Consider the following 19149-nt stretch of genomic DNA (forward strand, 5'->3'; position numbering starts at 1 on the left):
CACTGTTAATACTGGACCCAAGTGAGAGTGGGTGCAGCTGTCTATTGCTGCTGGTATGTTCTTCCAAGGTGTATTGAGCTGTGTTCTCACTTAGAACTAAGCATCTGGCTACCAGGAGGTTGGGAATAACCAGCGGTGGGCCAGGGGTGCAGGGTAGGTGCTCAAGGGTCCAGTGTGCGGTGTCCAGCAATGGTCTCTGCCTCCCGCGGGACGTAGAGGCTGGGGGTGCCCCAAGGAGATTTCCGGGTCACCCAGGGCTTTTGCAGCCTGGAGGGTAGGCTCTGGCAAGGTGGCAGGGGTTAGCCACAGAAGCAGGCTCCAATTTAGGAGGGCAGTGTACAGGCACTGATTGCTAGTAGGGGACTGGCAGGATGCACGAGGAGAGTGCTCTGAGGCTTGAGCCCGTGGTGGGGGGTTGAGACTGCGCACACGCTAGGACCCCAGTTTACCAGGGCGCCCTCAGGCACCTGTCTTGGTGCAGGAATCCGTGTGAGTCTCTATGCCGATGTGATCCGGTCGCTGGTGGGCAGACAGAATTCTGGTGGGTGTTGCTCGCTGCTTAGGATGCGGTCCTAAGTCCGTTTTTAGTCCCGGATTATCTTGCCGTGGTAATATCGGGCAGGCAGCTCCTTGGACAGCTGCTAAAGCAGCCCGCGGCTCAGCGTTCCGATCCGCGGTCAGATTGTATCTGCAGCAGGTCCCGTGTCTGATCTTTGTTCTTCTTCTTCAAGTTCAGGGTTCTGCCGAGGTACCAGGATGTGTTTTGGTTCCTGGTATGTATTTATTTTGTTGATTTTGACACTGCTTTCTCAGTATTTAAACTTTATTTACTTCAGCTACTGAGAGGTGCTGTGTCCCTCAGTCGCCATTTTGAAAAAAAAAAAACTCAGTGTGATTATTGAGAGATGATTTTTAATTCCTATCATGTTGATATTTAACCTGTTTCAAATACTATTTTTTCTTCTTGCTTAGTTGTCTGCTGAATGGAAATTCTTGGTTCTCTGGTTCTGGTGTGTATTACTTACTTCTTTGTAGTTAATGTCTTTGATTATTTTCTCTAGTGCTGGTTTTGAAGACATAAATTCCTTCAGCTTCTGTTTGTTGTGAAAGATTTTTATTTCTCCATCTAATTTGAGAGATAGTTTTGCTGGGTAGGAAAGTTTAGCTGCAAGTTGTTTTCTTTCAGTGTTTGGAATATGCTACTTCAGGTCCTTCTGGCTTTCATGACTTGGTTTGGAAAGTCTGGAGTGATTCTAATTGGTTTGCCTCTGAATGTCACTTGGTCTTTTGTTTTTGTTGCCTTTAAGATTCTCTCCTTGGCTTCCACATTAGTCATTTTGACAATTATGTGGCGTGGGGATCCTCTTCTCCGATCCTGTCTAAAGGGAGTTCTATAAGTTTCCTGTACCTGTGTATCAACCTCTTGCTCTATGTTTGGAAAATTTTCTGCTATTACTTCCTTGAAAAGATTGTTTATCCCTTTAGTTTCACTTTCTTTTTCCTCCTCTATGTCAGTTATTTTATGTTAGCTCTTTTAAAATGGGCTCATATATCTTCAATGTCCAATTCATGCTGTTGAATTTTTTTTCTAAGTTATATACTATGCATTCATTTTTGGAGTGATCATCTTCTAGGAGGAATATTCTATTCTCAATGTGGTCTAATTGATTGTTTATATTTGAATTGAGACCGTCACTTTATTTATTTATTTATTTATATTTTTTGGTGGTACTGGGTTCCTGGAAACCATTCTACCTCCGATATACACTCCAAGACCTATTTTTATATATTTTTTAAATTTGGAAACAGGGTCTCTTTTGGTGGTACTGGGGTTCCTGGAAACCCTTCTCTGGGCTACACTCCCAGACTTATTTTTATATTTTTTATTTGGAAACAGGGTCTCCTAAAACAGTGCGGCTGGCTTCAAACCTGCTCGATCCTCCTGTCACCGCTTCCCAAGCACGGGGATTACAAGCATGCACCACCACGCCTGGCGGAAACAGGGTTTCTTAAGCCAGTGCAGCTGGCTTTGAACCTGCTCAATTCTCCTGTCTCTGCCTACCAAGCGCAGGGATTACAAGCGTGCACCTCCATGCCTGGCGAGAGAGACCTTCATTTTAATTATTGCATCCTTTATTTCTTTCAGATCCTCTCTAAATTCTTTTTTAAATTTCTGTATTGTTTCTACAGTTATGTTCCTGATTTGATCTTCTGAGATCTTTTCAATTCTGTGTTATCAGGTTTTTTTTTTTTTTATGTGGGGTTGTAGGAATTTGTAGCTCCCTTGTTGTTCCTACTTCTCATGGTTTCTGAAGTTTGTATCTTGCTTTTTACAGATTTATCTCAGTCTCTAGGTGTCAGCTGGTATATCTAAGGGCAAGTTGTATCATATTTAACAGTGAAGATTGAGTGAGGAGGAAAGTGAAGTCATAAGTGGGAGAATATGGTAAAGCCTCAGAAAGGGTTGAATAGAATGAGAGTATGAGTTTGGTAAGGCGGTATATATGAGAGATTAGAGGTAGTCAAAATATATTCGTATTTTAGTAACCAATGAAGAGTTTCTGGTATAGTGATATGAAATGGATTCATTACAAGACAAGGGAGAGAGAAAAAGAAGAAAACTAGAAAAGAGATAGAGAGAAGAGTGTAGATATGTACAAGAGAAAAAGCTTGGGAGAGGGTTTGGGAAGAGGGTAAAAACAACAACAACAACAACAACAACAACAACAAAAAGACAAGTCATACACATTCTCACACACAAAGAACAAAATACCAAAGCAACCGCAACAACACGTTAATGCAACTCTACAAATAAATGACTATTCAGCAGACAAGGTCTTTGCAGATACCATGTGCCATCACACTGGCACCTTTCTTGCCATGATTCTGATTCCCTGAGTCTTTCTTAGTCTAATTAGATGGACAGTATTAATGGGGCTGGATCTAGGTTTAAGCTCAGGTTACCCTCCATGCTTTCCACAGATGTGGAGTCTTGTTTCCTTCCTGCCTCCAATGGATGGTGATGTATGCCTCTGAAAACAAACTCAATGTAGGAGTCTCTGTTCTCCACAAATGGGCTGGTCTGGTTTGACTTCTCCCCATTCCCCATGATTGGGTGGTCTGTGGTGATCCCAGAGATCCTACAAGTTGGGTCTGCTGTTAAGCATAGTTCCCCCCCCCCCCTTTCCACTGATCAGAGCCTGAGTCTGTCTGATCCTCTGCTATGTCCAAAGGCAGACCCCACTCCCACCTTCTCCAGGTTGAACCATAAAAACTCAGGCCCAGGGAGTTTATTGTGGTTTTTCAAGTCCCTGGTAGTGCCAAGCTGGGCATTTTCCCATCATAACCATGACTTCCCTTAAGGTGTTATTGAGTGCTGCTCTGAATCTCTGGAGGGTGTGATAATCTCATCCACCATTATGCTACTACTCATTTGCTGTGTTGAACCGCAAAGACTCAGACCCAGGGAGTTTATCATAACTGCCTGAGTCCTTGGGGACACTGCACTGAAAGTCTGCCTATGGGGACTGCAGCTTCACTTATGATTTTGGTGCAGGCTGCTCTGGATCTCTGGAGTGTGTGGGGAGCTTGTCTGCCACTGCTGCAAACTGTAGCTGTTTTTTGCTCAAGACGAACTGATGGGTTAAAATTTCGATGATATGCAACTGGTTACTTTAGGTCCTTGGATGTTTTCCTGATTGTCCTTCAGGTCTTTGTTTTCCTCTTCCTCTTTGGAGTCTAGTGCTGTGAGGAAAGATGGCACTGCCACATCATCCACTGCTGCAAGGTGGGAGGGTTTCTTTTCTGCTCTCTGGTTGGTCCTCTAATCTTCTTTTTTCCTGTCCCTTGTATTTATCATTTTTGTTCCTCTACTGATACTATTTTCTGGCTTTGTAGAATGCTATTTTTAAGGCAATGGAGATCCATTGTCAGCAGACCTGGTGTGTACTCCTTCCCCCAGACACCATTTTCATCCTCTTCCCATATAATTTTTAAATAAATGTTTGAAAATAAAACTTTGAGGTTCTAGTGTTTTAATTGGCTAATTTTATCAAGACTTTAGCAGAGATCATATCAATCTAACATAAATTCTTCCAGGTAATAGGCAAATATAGAATTATTCCTGGCTTGTTTTATATAATAAATAAGAGATTCATAGCACTTATTCAAATTGATGGCCAAATTCCTAACAAATATTGACAAATAGTTTATTTGTGTATATACACACAGCACACACACATGCACACATCAAATAAGGTAGAATTTAAAAATTTTATTTATACACTTTATAATTAATTGTACAAAAGAGTCACATATTTTTAATTAATTCTGGAAAAAAACATTTAACTTGAAAAGACCAGAAGATGCCAATCACAAAGGAAAATTCACATATGGCTCCATGTATAATTAAAAAAATAAGACTACAAACACTAATAAATATATTTTTAGGGTACATTTTATATCTATAACAACAAGTATCTTAGCATTCTTATTGATATAATCTGAAGACCTGACTATGTAACTTAGAGGAATGAACATTTATTTGCTCACAGTTTCCTTGGATATTTGAGAGTTCAGTTTATATGAGTTTGAGACCACAGATTTTCTCTTACATTGTGGAAGCCAGAAACAGTGGAGTGCTCAGGAGAAGAAAGAATCATATATAATTCCCATGGCTGCATCCTCAGAGACCCACCTTTTCCAGTCATAACCTATGGTCCCAGGCCACCATCCAGATAAATTTATGACAATAGATTACAACCCATTCTCACTTTCTACATTGCCACCACAATTCCAGGAGGACCAGGGAGCATCCTATTTTCAAATCATTACAGCAGGTATTTTGGTCACAGTGGTGAAAAAGCTAATTAAGAGTGCTTCTCTGAAGCTAGCATGATTCATCATCAAGAAGGATTATTGCTCCTTCTTTTTCAATGTTTGGGAAACTTGTGCCAAATGTGTAATATTTCTGGCCTTTAAATGTGCTCACTGATGGACTTGTTTCTTGGTCACCGCAAACAGAATTCTGCAAGAACTGACATAGTTTAAGCTGGGCATGGTGGAACATGCTTGTTTTCCCATTACTTGAAAGGCGGAGGCAGGAAGATCACAGTTTCGAGGCCAGCCTCAGCTACTTATTGAGTCCCTCTGCAAATTAGTAAGACATTGTTTCAAAATAAAGAATAAAAATAAGGCTGGAGTATGGGGATTCTTCCCTGGGACTTGGGAGGGAGAGACCTGAAATGAAGACAATGGACAGTCGTCTCTTGGACCACTGACAACTTTATTCTCTAGAACTAAGTTTTTATACTTTTTTCCCCCTGCACCAAAACCACAACTTCAAAAGAAAGAAAAACATCAAAGTACAATCTCAAACACAATGCAGAATGATTGATATAGAACATACGTCATATGCTTGCAGAATACAATCATGGAGGGAAAATTTAAAAACAAGAAGAAACAAAGAGGCCTGGTTAAAGATTATTAGAAGCACGCTTACAGCCAGTTTCCGCTCTCACCGGTGGGTTGGGGGTAAGAAATTCCGGAAAGACCAGAAGTCACCCAAAGTCTCGGAAAGCTTGACTTTTCGCCAAACTGCCTTAACTCTTTCAGAACCTTTCGTTCCTCAGGCTTCTTCCATGTCCTCCATCACTGGAGGTGTATCTCAGAGATAGAATGCCCCTGGGTTCCATCCCCAGTACCAAACAACAACAACAACAACAAAAAACCAAAAAAACTGACATAGTCTAGAGGAGTGAGTGAGGGCTATGGCCATATTCTTGAAGCCATCTTAAATCTCTGATGATTATCAAAGACATTGAACTGAGACCACTCATCTAGGAGAGAAGAAAGTGGAAGTTAAAATTTCAATGTTTCCTATCCCTTTGATGCAAAGAATTCTTTAGGGACTAGTTTCTGCCCCACCTCACAAAGTGTACTAAGCAAACTGGCATAGTCTAGATGCTGTGGCTGGTACAACTCTGTAAAGTCTGAAGAATGTAAAGAACTGAGGCCACTCCTCTGGGAGAAAAGGGGAGAGAATGAATTATGGATCCAACATGCAGAGCCATTCCCTGAACCATTGAATGTCTACATTTTACACATGGCACTGATGGAAAGGACATTGGCAGACACTGAGAGAAGAAGAGATGAGAATTCCTGGAAATATGAAAAGACTGGTTTCCTGTGGAACTGACACATGCAAAAGTAGCCAATGGTATGTGAAAAAATGGTTCATATTACTATCATCAGAAGATGTAAATCCAAATTACAATGATATCTCAATCTATGAAATGATATCTCACCTTGAAACTATTAGGCTGACAATCAGAAACACAAAAGAAGAGAGAGAGAGATAGAGAGAGAGAGAGAGAGAGAGAGAGAGAGAGAGAGAGAGAGAGAGAGAGAGAGAGAGAGATATTGAGAAGGAGGGTAAAAAATCCATTCTACATTGGATACAGATTACCATATGATGGAGCATTCACTATTCTGCATAGGTATTCAAAGTCAGGACCTTGAAGTGATATGAAAAAATATTATTCTTGACTTTTTGAGACTGGCTGATCTCACTTACCATAATATTCTCTAGTTCCATTGATTTTTTCAACAAATGACATAATTTTGTTCTTTGCAGCTGAGTAAAACTCCATTGTGTGTATATACCACTTTTTTTTTATCTCTTCATCTGTTGCTGGCTGGTTCATAACTTGGCTGTTGTGAATTGTGCTACTACAACATGAACATGCATATGTTGCTATACCATTCAAACTAATTCTTCTTGAAGGATACCAAAGGTTCACAAAGCAGAGTTACATGGTAATTTTATTCCTAGTCTTCAGTAATATCTTTACTGAATTCTATAGTTATTATACTAATTTGCTGTCCCACCAATGTATCAGTGTTCTATTTCACATCACATCCATGACAGCATTCGTTATTTGTATTTTTGATGATTGCCACTCTAACAGGAAGGAGATAAAATCTCAATGTGGTTTTTATTTATGTTTCCTCAATTACCAAAGAAATTTAACATTTTTCACATGGCCATTTATAATTTTTCTTTTGAAAAATGTCTGTTCAGTTCAATTGATTGTTTTATGGTTTGTGTTATTTCATTTTTGGTGTTAATTTTAAATTTTTGAATTATATTTTGTAGTGAGGGTGGAACCCAGGAGCTTTTCTACCTCTAGGCTACACTCCCAGGTGTATTTTATACTTTATTTGGAAATAGGGTCTCACTAAGTTGCTGAGAACCTCACTAAGTAGCTGAGGCTGGCTTTGAACCTGTGCAATCCTCCTGTCTCAGCCTCCCAAGTGCAGGGATTACAAATGTGCACCACCATACCTGGCTTGAACTTCTAACTTTTTAAAAATATATTCTAATTATTAATCCTTTGTCAGAAGAGTATCTGGCAAAAAATTTTCTCATTCTGTAAGCTGTTTCTTTATGATAGTTATTTCTTTTGCTGAGCAGAAGTTTTAGATTCCATATAATCGATTGATTTTTCCCCTAATTTCCTGAGCCATTGGGGTCTTGTTGTGGTAGTTGCTGCCTCTACCTATGTGATAAAGTGTTGATACTATTTTTTCTAGTAACTGCAAACTTTCTGGTCTAATTCCTAAGTATTTGATTCACTTTGATTTAACTTCTGTGTAGGGTAAGGAATAGATTTCTAGTTTCATTCTTGTACATATGATATCCAGTTTTCTCAGTATCATTTGTTGATATATTTTTGACAATTTTGTTAAGAATCAGATGTTTGTATCTATGTGAATTTGTCTTACACCTATTTTATTCATTTGTTCCATTGGCCGTTTTTACTACAGTACCATTCTGGTTATGTTACTAAAGTTCTTTTTTTTTTTTCAGATGTAATTTTATTTTATTTTTATTTTTTATTTTTTATTTTTATTTTTTTCATATTTATTTTTAATTGGTGCACTGTATTCATACATCATAGTGGGATACATACTTTTGTAGACATACATGCACACATTGCCCAGTCAGCCCCCACCCGATCCCCACCCCGTTCTCTCCCTATCCCCCCCTCCTATGCTTGGCTTAGTAGTTGACATCTAGTATTATAGCAATTTATCCAAAATTAAAATTGATAATCTCACATAACAGTTTCATTTGTCTGATACCAAGCTTTTCATGACTTAAAGATAACATTTCAATATTTCTTTGTGCTTTCTTTCTTACCAGAGAATCTATTTTTTTCTATTTTTTAGGTGAAACTATCATATATTTATATATTTATTTTTCAGAAAAAAAAAACTATCCTAATATGGAATATGGACTCTAGGTACCCACCACAATCTTGAAAAAGAACAAAGCTAGAAGATATATATTTTCTGATTTCAAACCATATAAAGCTACAATAATTGAAACAGTGTAGTACTATTCTAAAGGCAGATATATAAACCATTGGAGTTGAATAAAAGCCTAGACCTAAATTCTTCCCTATATTGTCAAGTTATTTTTGACAAGGTTTCCACGAACATTTGGTGGTAGAAATAATAATCTTTTAACTAAATATTGTTGAAAAATAATAATTACATGGAAAAGAATAAAATTGGACCCTTACCTAATCCCATATACAAGTATTAACTCAAAATAGATAAAAGACCTAAATATAAATCTTAAGACTATAAACTTTTAGGAGAAAATCTGGGTCATAAAACCTCACAACATTGAAATTGGCAGTGATTTCTTGGTTATGATTTCAATGGCACAGGCAACAGAAGAGTATACAAACTCCTTAAAAAATAAAAAACGTATTGTATATCCAAAGACAATGTAAACAGAGTTAACAGTTACTAATAGAATGGGATAAAATATTTCCAAATGCTATATCTGAAGGTATATTAATATTCCAACTAGAAATCCTAAAAATTAACAACAATAAAGGCAAACAATACCATTTAGAGATAGGTAACAGACTAACATAAGTAACGAATCTCCACAGATAACCAATCTTAGTTTGTCTGTTGGATGGAAAATCTTGTTTCTCTAGTTTTGATGTGTGTTACCTATTTCTTCTTTGTAGTCAATCTCTTTGAGTATTTTCTCTAGTGCTGGTTTTGAAGACATAAATTCCTTCAGTTTCTGTTTGTCATGGAAGCTTCTTATTTCTCCATCTAATTTGATAGAAAGTTTTGCTGGGTAGGAAATTTTTGGCTGGAAGTTGTTTTCTTTCAAAATTGGGAATATGTTACTCCAAGCCCTTCTGGCTCTCATAACTTGGTTTGGGAAGTCTGGAGTGATTCTAATTGGTTTGCCTCTGAATGTCACTTGGCCCTTTGCTTTTGTTGCCTTTAAGATTCTCTGCTTGGCTTCCACATTGGTCATTTTGACAATTATGTGGCGTGGGGATCCTCTTCTCCGATTCTGTCTAAAGGGAGATCTATAAGTTTCCTGGACCTGCGTGTCGACCTCTTGCTCTATGTCTGGAAAATTTTCTGCTATTACTTCCTTGAAGAGATTGTTGATCCCTTTGGTTTCACTTTCTTTTCCCTCCTCTATTCCAATTATTCTTAGGTTAGCTCTCTTAAAATGGGCCCATATTTCTTCAATATCAGATTCCTGCTGTCGGATATTTTTTCCTAGAATAGAAACTATGCGTTCATTTTTGGAATGATCATCTTCTAAGAGCGAGATTCTGTTCTCCGTGTGTTCTAATCGGTTGTTTGTGCTTTGAATTGAGGCCTTTACTTCATTAATTGCATCCTTTATCTCTTTTTGGCTCTCTCTGAGTTCTTTTTGAAGCACCTCTATTATTTCTACAGTTATTTTCCTGATTTGATCTTCTAGAAATCTCTGATTTTCTGTTTTATCGGGTTCTGATGTTGTGGGGTTGTGAGCATTCATTGCTCCAATATTATTCCTCTTTCCCATGATTTCGGAAGTTTGTGCCTTCTCTGGGTTCTTCCCTTGGGTCACTATGACTTCACTTAAGGTGCTCTGGATCTCGAGTCAGTAGTATCTCAGACCCCACTACTCCTTTACTGGGTTGTATCACAGAGTCTCCGACCCAGAGAGTCGATAGAGGCTGCTTTAGACTGTGGGGGGTGCCAGGTTGCACGTTCTCCTATGGTGTGATATCACTGCCACCGCCCCTCCCCCACTGGGTCAAGTCCCAGTGAGTACAGTACTGGGATTTCTCCTCTGTGGACCGCAATTTGACTCACTGTTCTTGAGTACGCAGATGTAGCTGTAGTGAATTCCTGTTGCTGCCGCTGGTGGCAATATGGCGCCGCTGCTATGCCCTCGGCTGTTGGGCTGGCATTTTTTTTTTCTTGGTTTTGATTTCCACTCTGAATCCCTGCAGCGTGTGCTGAGCTCAGACACTGGGAGCTTTAGATGTCCTCTGCGCCGAGAAATCCCGCCTGGCTGTTCCGCAGCGGCTCCCCTTGGCTTGCTGTGGCCGTCCTGTGAATTCGCCGGTGCCTCCGGCAGTATGGCGCTGCTGCCGCGTCTGCCGCGTCCTCCGGCGTGAGGATCTCCTCTTTGGCTCTGTTCTCAGTCCGCTTTCTCTCTGGAGCCTGGTGATTTTTTTTGTTTCTCTGGTGATGTTGTTTTCTGGCTTTGAAAGGCGCTGATTTTGTGGTAATGGAGATTTGTTGTTAGCGGGGCTCTTAAGCCCCGCTTTTCTTGGTCTCCATCTTCCCGGAAGTCTCCTAAAGTTCTAATGTATCATTTGAAGTCAGGTATTATGATGCCTTCATAGAAAGACAAATACCACATGATTGCAGTTATATTAAGTATTTAAAATAGTCAAACATAAAAACAAGAAAATAGTGGTTTCCAAAAATTATAAGAATTGAAGGAATTAGGAAATTGGTATGTATGCAATTAGTATATTTTGGTCATGCAAGATGAGTAAGTTCTAGAAATCACTGGTATAACATAGAATCTGTAGTTAATCATAATTAATTTTTCTCTTAATTTTTGTTAAGAGGGTAAATCTCATCTTAATTGCCCTTAAAACAATAGAAATAAAATTCACATGAAAATTAAACATGTACAATTAAGTTAAAGAACACTGTTAAAAATAAATAAGGGATGTGCTATAGTAAATATTAAAATATTTTATAGATACTTTTCATTTAAAACAGATTGATACTATCCTATAAACAGAATAAAAAGTCTAGCAATAGACCCAAGGTCATCTAGTTTGATAAAAGTGGCATCTAAAAATTAGTGTAAGAAGCTGGACATGGTGACACTCACTTTTAATCCCAGTACCTGAGGGCTAAGACAGGAGGATCACAGGTGTTTGGACAGCCTCAGCTACTTAGTGCATTCATTCATAACTTAGTGAGACCTTGTTTCAAAATAAAAGAGAATAATAAATAGGGCTGGAGTTTTAGCTCAGAGGAAGAAGGCCCTGGAAAAATGTTCTTAAAATTAAAAATTGATCTTTACTTCCAATTGTATGCCACAATAAAGATGTTATAAATCTTCATGAAATAAGTAAAAATATATAAGTCCTAGTATTAAAAAATGCATATATTTAATGCTATCAATTCTTTTCCCAGCACTGTGTCCTATAAATTTTGAGGTTGTGTTTTCATTTCATTTCAAAGGATTTTGAAATTTCTTTGATAGTTTCAATTTGATTCATGACTATTAATAGTATGCTATTTAGTTTTCAGTATTATTTTTATTATTTTTCTTAATCTACTTGTATTAATCCATTGTAATTATACATGATAATAAAGTTCAGAATAATAAAAACATATGCAACAGTGCTTGGTGTGTTTCCCTTTTACTTTTTACTACTGTTCATTATGATCAGAAAACTATATAATTTTAATTTTTTGATTTATAAAAATTGGTACACTGTAAATTACTTCATATTGAAAAACAGAGTAATAAGACACACATGCACACAACTCATGCAGCAATTCTAAAATATTTTTTGTGGCCAAGGATGTAGTCCACTTTGGCAATATTGCATGATTACTTTAAAAATATGTATCTTATTGAGTGTACTGTTATGTGTGTTAGGGTGCTATAAGTTCACAGTATTGCTGAATTTTTTTCTAAATACTTGGTGAATTTTTGTCTAAGTGTTCTAGCAATCATTGAGAGAAGTGCTGACATTTTCATATATACTTATGAATATTTTTGTCTCTCATTTATGTTATTATTATACTAAAACCAGTCACTATAATGTTTCACCTATTTCCTCATTTTGTGTGAAGGAGTGGTGCACAAGTAGCTATAAAATTGGTATTTCTGTGGGGATATGATAGCTAGTGCATTTTAGTGGCCATCTTGTTCCCAATCATTAGTGTGTAAAACATTTTTTAAAGTCAGGTTCTTATTCTTATTGTCATTCCTTAAGTTTCATTGTTAGTTATCTGAATTTCATTGGAATATCATCTTATGGGTAGAGCACAGCACATTGAAAGGGTCAAAAGATGGTTTATTTTATGTACAGTGATTTTAAAAAATATATAATTATCTTTTTCAGTTTGACAGTATGGGCTCTGACATAAAGGCCGTAACACAGAATGTTATTCAGATCATTGGACTTATTAACACTGTAAGTTTTTAATAACTATAATTTACATATTTTGTAGAAATATAGACAATTTGAGTTGATGTGTTTGGGATTTTGTAGTGATCTTGAAGACTTTTGTAACCAAAACCATATAAAATATTGTAGAGCTATTTATACACTTTTATTGGTGCAATATTTATACATTATGATTAGATTCAAAGTGATACAAAGATACATGCATGCATCATTTGGTTTATTTCCCTCCATAAACACCCTCTGATTCTCTTTTTCCATTCTAATGCATGTCCATGAGATTGCAGTGAAACATTCTTGTATGGGTATAACCTTATTTTAATTGTTCTTTCCCTCATCTTTATTTTTCCCCTCTTCTTCCAACGAGCTTCCACTATTTCACTGCTTTTTCTTCTCATTTGAAAAGTCCCTTTTGATCTCTATTTTTGTTCTAGCTTTTATGTATCAGATAAAACATAACAACCCTTGATTTTCTGAGGCTGGCTGATGTTACTTAGCATAATGTCTGATTCCATCTATTTTCCTGCAAATGACATAATTTTGTTTTTCTTTTGGTTGAGGAAAATTTTATTGTGTGTATATATTTTTGTTATCTATTAATCTCTTGATGGACACCTAGGATGGCTTTATATTTTGGTTATTGTGAATTGTGCTGCTATAAACATGAGTATGCATATATCACTATAGTATTCTAACTTCAAATCTTTTTTTTTTTTTTGATGATACTGGGGGTGGAATCCAGGGGCTTTCTACCTCCGAGCTATACTCCCAGACCTATTTTCTATTTTATTTGGAAACAGGGTCTCACTAAGTTGCTGAGAGCCTCACTATGTAGCTGAGGCTGGCTTTGAACCTGCGCGATCCTCCTGTCTCAGCCTTCCAAGTATGGGGATTATAAGCGTGCACCACCATGCCTGGCTAACTTCAAAACTTTTTTTCTTTTTTTTTTGGGGGGGGTCTGGAGATGGAACCCAGGGGTATTCGAACTCTGAGCTACACTCCTGCCCTATTTTTTATTCTTTATTTTGAAACAGGGTTTTACTAAGTTGCAGAGGGTCTCACTAAGTAGCTGAGGCTGTCTGCAAACTGCAATCCTCCAGTCTCAGCCTCCCAAATGCTGAGATTACAAGTGTGGGCCACCATGCCTGGCTTCAAATCTTTTGAAAAGATACCAAGGAGTGAGTATAGCTGGGGTCATATGGTGGTTCCATTCTAAGTCTTTTGAGGAACCTTTTTGATCTCCATGGTGTTGTACTCATTTATAATTAAATTAGTAATTTAGTTACTAATTTATCTCACCAACAGTGTATAAGATAGGGTATGTCATCCCACCAATTGTGTATAAGTAGAGTCCTATTTTCCACTGCTCTCATTAGCATTTAAATATATTTTTATGAAAATTTAATGATGTTCAAACATACTTAAAATTTGTCATTTGTCTTCTAGATGTTTGCCCAGTTAAAACTGACGGTTATATTATCTTCCATTGAAATCTGGTCAAAACAAAAAGTTTCCACCATAGGGGAGCCGCATAATGTTTTACATAGGTTTTTAGAATGGAAAAGTAAACGCTTTGGCCTTGAACATCAGATTTCATACTTACTTGCGTAAGTTTAGCATTTTGTATTTTATGACGTTAAAGATATAATAAAAACAACTAAATATGTTATTATAAAAAATTAAAGCATATGTCATGGTGAATAAATTTGATATATCATGAGGTGTAAAAAATGTTAAAGTTCTTGTCCTCAAGAAGGAAAACAACTTCCAAAGTTTTATCAAACAACAAAAAGTCATCAAAGATTGGATGCACAATAGTTTGATTGCAGTTACTAATACTATACTGCACACTTAAAAATTATTGAGAGAAGATTGCACGTTATCTATTTTCCACAGTAAAATTACATAACAATAATGTAATGAGTAAAATTATATTAATGGAATTGAAATAACTAATAGAGCTTAGTTATGAATGATACAATTACTTTGTTTTGAGTTGTAAATATTTACTACCTGTTATAAAATCTCTACATTACTTTTTATCTAATCAATTCTTTATTTCTATTCATACATCATAATGTAGTTTATAGCAATAGTGACATGCATACAACAATTAGTGGACTTCTCTCAATTTACTCTCCCCTTTTCCCATACAAGATATTGAGATAGGCATTGGAAGTAATTCCCTCACTGATTCTCCCTTCCTCTAACCAAACCCATCTTGGGACATACGATTTTTTTGCAATTCCACAAACCATGTAGAAGAGTTTCTAGTTTCCCACCTTCTTGCCAGCATTTATTGTTGTTTAATTTCTTGATAATTGCCATTCTGATTGGGGTTGGAGAGAATCTCAGTGTAGTTTTGATTTGCAGTGTAGCAATCAATGATTGCTAATGGTATTGAACACATTTTTCATGTATTTTTTTAGCCGTTTGAATATTTTCTTTTGTGAAATGTCTTTTTAGTTAGATCATCTCTCTTACTCCACTGAAGTTTCTTCTCTATTTTCTAATGTCCCTCTACCATCCTGATTACTCTATAGTCTTCGCATATGAGAAAAATTATATGTCCCTTCACTTTCTGTGACTGGCTAATCTCACTGAACACAATATTCTCCAGGTCCATTCATTTTCCTGTATATCACACACTTTTGTTCTTTTTTTTTATATGGAATTATATCGTATGTCCCAAGATTTTATAATTTGTATTTCTGTTGATGAACACCTGGGTTGGTTTCATTCTTTGGCTATTGTGAATTTTCCTGCTATAAACATGGATATGCACATATTACTATACAATTCTGATTTCATTCCCTTTGAAAAGATACTTAAGAGTGGATCATATGGTGGATTATTTCACTTTTCTGAGGAATCTCCACACTGGTCTCCTTAGCAGCTGTACTAATTTGCAATTCCACAAACCATGTAGAAGAGTTTCTAGTTTCCCACCTTCTTGCCAGCATTTATTGTTGTTTAATTTCTTGATAATTGCCATTCTGATTGGGGTTGGAGAGAATCTCAGTGTAGTTTTGATTTGCAGTGTAGCAATCAATGATGCTAATGGTATTGAACACATTTTTCATGTATTTTTTTAGCCGTTTGAATATTTTCTTTTGTGAAATGTCTTTTTAGTTAAATCATACATTTCTTGATTGGGTTATTTGTTCAATGTTAAGTCTTTTATATACTTTGTATATTCTAGATATTAGTCCTATATTAGAGAAATATCTTTCAAAGATCATTTGCTCTGTAGGCTTTCTCTTTAGATCCTTGATGATTTCCTTTAATGAGCATAAAGTTTTTTTGGTTTAATGCCATTCCAGTTATTAATTCTTATTTTAATTTTCTGAGCTTTGAGGGCTTATTGAGAATGTTTTTACCTGTGCCTACATACTGGAGTATTGGATCTATTCTCTCCTCTAGTAATTTCCATGTCCCTGTTCTAATTTCCAGCTCTTTGATCCATCTTGAGTTGAGTCTTGTGCAGGGTGAATGGTATGGATTTAATTTAACTTTCCTACAAATGAATTACCAGTTTCCCCAACAATATTTGTTGAAAAGAATCTTTCTTCCAGCAATTTTTTGACACCTTTGTTGAAAATCAATTGGCTATAAAAGGGTGGATTTGTTTCTGTATCTTCTGTTCCTTTTGGTCTATGTGGTTTTGTGCCAATACCATAGTGTGTGTGTGTGTGTGTGTGTGTGCTACTAGGGGAAAACTCAGGGGTATTCTACCTCAGAGCTACACCACCAGCCCTAATTTATTCTTTTATTTTGAAAAAGGGTCTCATAATGTTGCAGATGACCTCACTTACCTGCTGTGGCTGGCAGCAAACCTGTGATCCTTCTGTCTCAGCCTTTCAAGTACCGGGATTTCAACTCTGTGCCACCACTCCTTGCTCCATTCTGTTTTTATTACTATAGGTCTGTAGTATAATTTGAAATCAGGAATTGTGAGGCCTTCTGTGTGTTTCTTATTCCTGAGAATTGCGTTGGCTATTCTGTTTTTTTCCTTCTCCATATAAAATTTAGGACTGATTTTTCTAACTTGGTGAAGAATGACTGGTATTTTGATAGTAATTACATTGAATCTGTCGATCACTTTTGTTAAAATAACCATTTTGATAATATTTATTCTTCCTCTTCAAGGCATGGTATATATTTACATCTTATAAGATCTTAAATTTCTCTCTTTGGTGTTTTGGAGTTTTTGTTGTAGAGTTTTTTTTACCTCCTTGGTTAGATTTATTCATAAGCATTTTACTGTTTTTGAAGTTATTGTGAATGAAATTGTTTTCTGGATATCTTCTTCAGTGGTTGCATCTAGAAAAGCTACTGTTTTTTTAGACTGATTTTGTATACTTCTACTTTGCTGAATTTGTTGTTAGATCTAAAAATCTTTTGGTTGAATTTTTGGATCTTCTAAATATAGGATCATGTGATCTGCAAATAGAAATCATTTCAGCTTTTTTTCTATTTGAATTCCTTTAACATTATTTTATTTTCTTACCACTCTGGTAATTGTCTTAAGTACTATATCAAAGAGCAGTAGTGGTAGTAAGCTTCATTGTCTTGTTCTTGATTTTAAAGGGAATTCCATCAGTTTTTCCCTATTCACTATAATATTGTCTTTGGGTTTATTGTACATTTTTTTAATGATGGTTAGGTAAGTTTCCTCTTCAACTTTTTTGTTGTGTTTTTATCATAAATGGGTGTTGGATTTTGTCTAATTCTATTTTAGCATCTATTGAGATGATTATGTAATTTTTGTTCTTAGTTCTATTTATGTTGTAAGTGACATGTGTTGATCTGTATGTGTATGTTACTGAGGATTGAATAAGAATATGTGACCTCTGAGCTATACCCCTATGTTATTTTTTATTTGAAACAGGGTTTTACTAAGTTGTAGAGGGGCCTTCCTAAGCTGCTGAAGCTGGCCTCAAAATTTCAATCCTCCATTCTCAGCCTCCCAAGTCCTTGTTTTACAGGCATGCACTACCATGCCCAGCTCAAAATATTTTTAGTAACAAACATTTGAGAAAAATACATTTAATTAGTTAGTGCATTCATTCATTTTTTTTTTGGAGGTCTGGGGATGGAACCCAGGGGCCTTCAACTTCTGAGCTATACCCCCTGCCCTATTTTTTATTCTTTATTTTGAAACAGGGTCTCACGAAGTTGAGGAGGGCCTTACTAAGTAGCTGAGGCTGTCTGCAAACCATAATCCTCTGGTCTCTGCCTCCCAAATGCTGGGATTAAAAGTGTGTGGCACCACACCTGGAGGTTCATTCATTCTTTTGTGGTACTGGGCATTGATCCCAGGGGAATTACACCACTAATCTATATCCCTGGCTCTTCTTACTTTTTATTTTAAAACAGGGTCTCACTGAGTCTCTGTATGTGAGCCTTGAACTTATAATCCTTTGGTCTCAGCCTCTCAAGTACTGGAATTATAGGTATGCTCCACTGCCCACTATGCTCTGGAAGAAAAATGCATTTAAATAATATAACTCAGAGTAGCATGGTTCTTGGTATGTAGTAATTTTTCAGTAATATTTTCTGCTGTGAAAGTTATTATTGTTAATAATGCCACTTTAAAATGTTCTTACAAATAAAATTATTATTTTTAGCTCTGGAAATGCTCCTTCCTTTGTTGGTTCCACATTTCCAAGAAAAATATGTGATGAAAAATATAATGTAGGATTTGCTGTGGTATGTAATAATTATCCAGTATACTCTATTTTCTTTGAATTTATTTTTTTTCTGTTTTTAGAATTTTATTGGTGCATTGCAATTATATAACATAGTCAGATTCAAAGTGATGGATGCATTTGTACATGCACATATCACTTGGTGTGTTCTATTGGTGTAAGGTAATTATACAGCATAGTGATATTCAAGTGATATATTAATATATGCCTACAATGCCTCTTGGTGTGTTTCCACCTGTGCCCCATGCTGCAATCCCAGTCATCACTCCCTATACATGGTACTAACATTAATAGTGAGACCTTCATGTATGAACATAACATTACTTGGTCTATTCTTTTGTTCAATCTCCTTTTATGTCAAATTTTAATTTTCTAAACATTGACATGTTATGCATTAATGTTCATTATATAATTACTTTAATATTTGTATTTATTTCTAAAATTTATTGATTTTTTCCAGTTATTTGTATATAGTATCTTTTTACTAAACAACAACCATTATATTTTTAAAAGGTAATAATTATATTATTTAATTTGTTATCATGTGTTTGAGAGGAGCAGACTGTTGTAGTTAAGAACAACCACTGATAAACCATAGGAAGAATAAGTTCTTACTACAAGGTATCATTCCTTCTACAACCGAATTATATAAAAGTTAGAGAGGGAACTAACTTCAGAGTACTTCCAAAAAAGAAATCTGTAAACATTGTCATTGATGAATTATATAACAAAACCAATTCTGGTGCATACTTGTTACTTTTATCATTAATTTTATTATTATTATTTTGCTGGTTTGGGGATGGAACTCAGGGGCATTCGACCTCTGAGCTACACCCCCTGCCCTATTTTTTATCCTTTATTTTGAAACAGGGCCTCACTAAGTAGCTGAGGCT

General features: G+C 36.3%; 1 protein-coding gene across 1 annotated transcript in view; it reads left to right on the top strand.

The window, feature by feature from the left end:
• LOC308273165 (disintegrin and metalloproteinase domain-containing protein 5-like) overlaps positions 1 to 19149 on the top strand; it is a gene marked incomplete at both ends in the record, with an annotated part of 239017 nt that overhangs the window by 102225 nt on the left and 117643 nt on the right. The window contains 2 exon segments of the mRNA XM_080710260.1: positions 12483 to 12554; positions 13992 to 14152. Of these exon segments, the coding sequence (XP_080566386.1) occupies positions 12483 to 12554; positions 13992 to 14152 (233 nt within the window).

Source organism: Muscardinus avellanarius (assembly GCF_963383645.1).
Source record: "Muscardinus avellanarius genome assembly, chromosome: 14".
In the NCBI taxonomy this organism is placed as follows: domain Eukaryota; kingdom Metazoa; phylum Chordata; class Mammalia; order Rodentia; family Gliridae; genus Muscardinus; species Muscardinus avellanarius.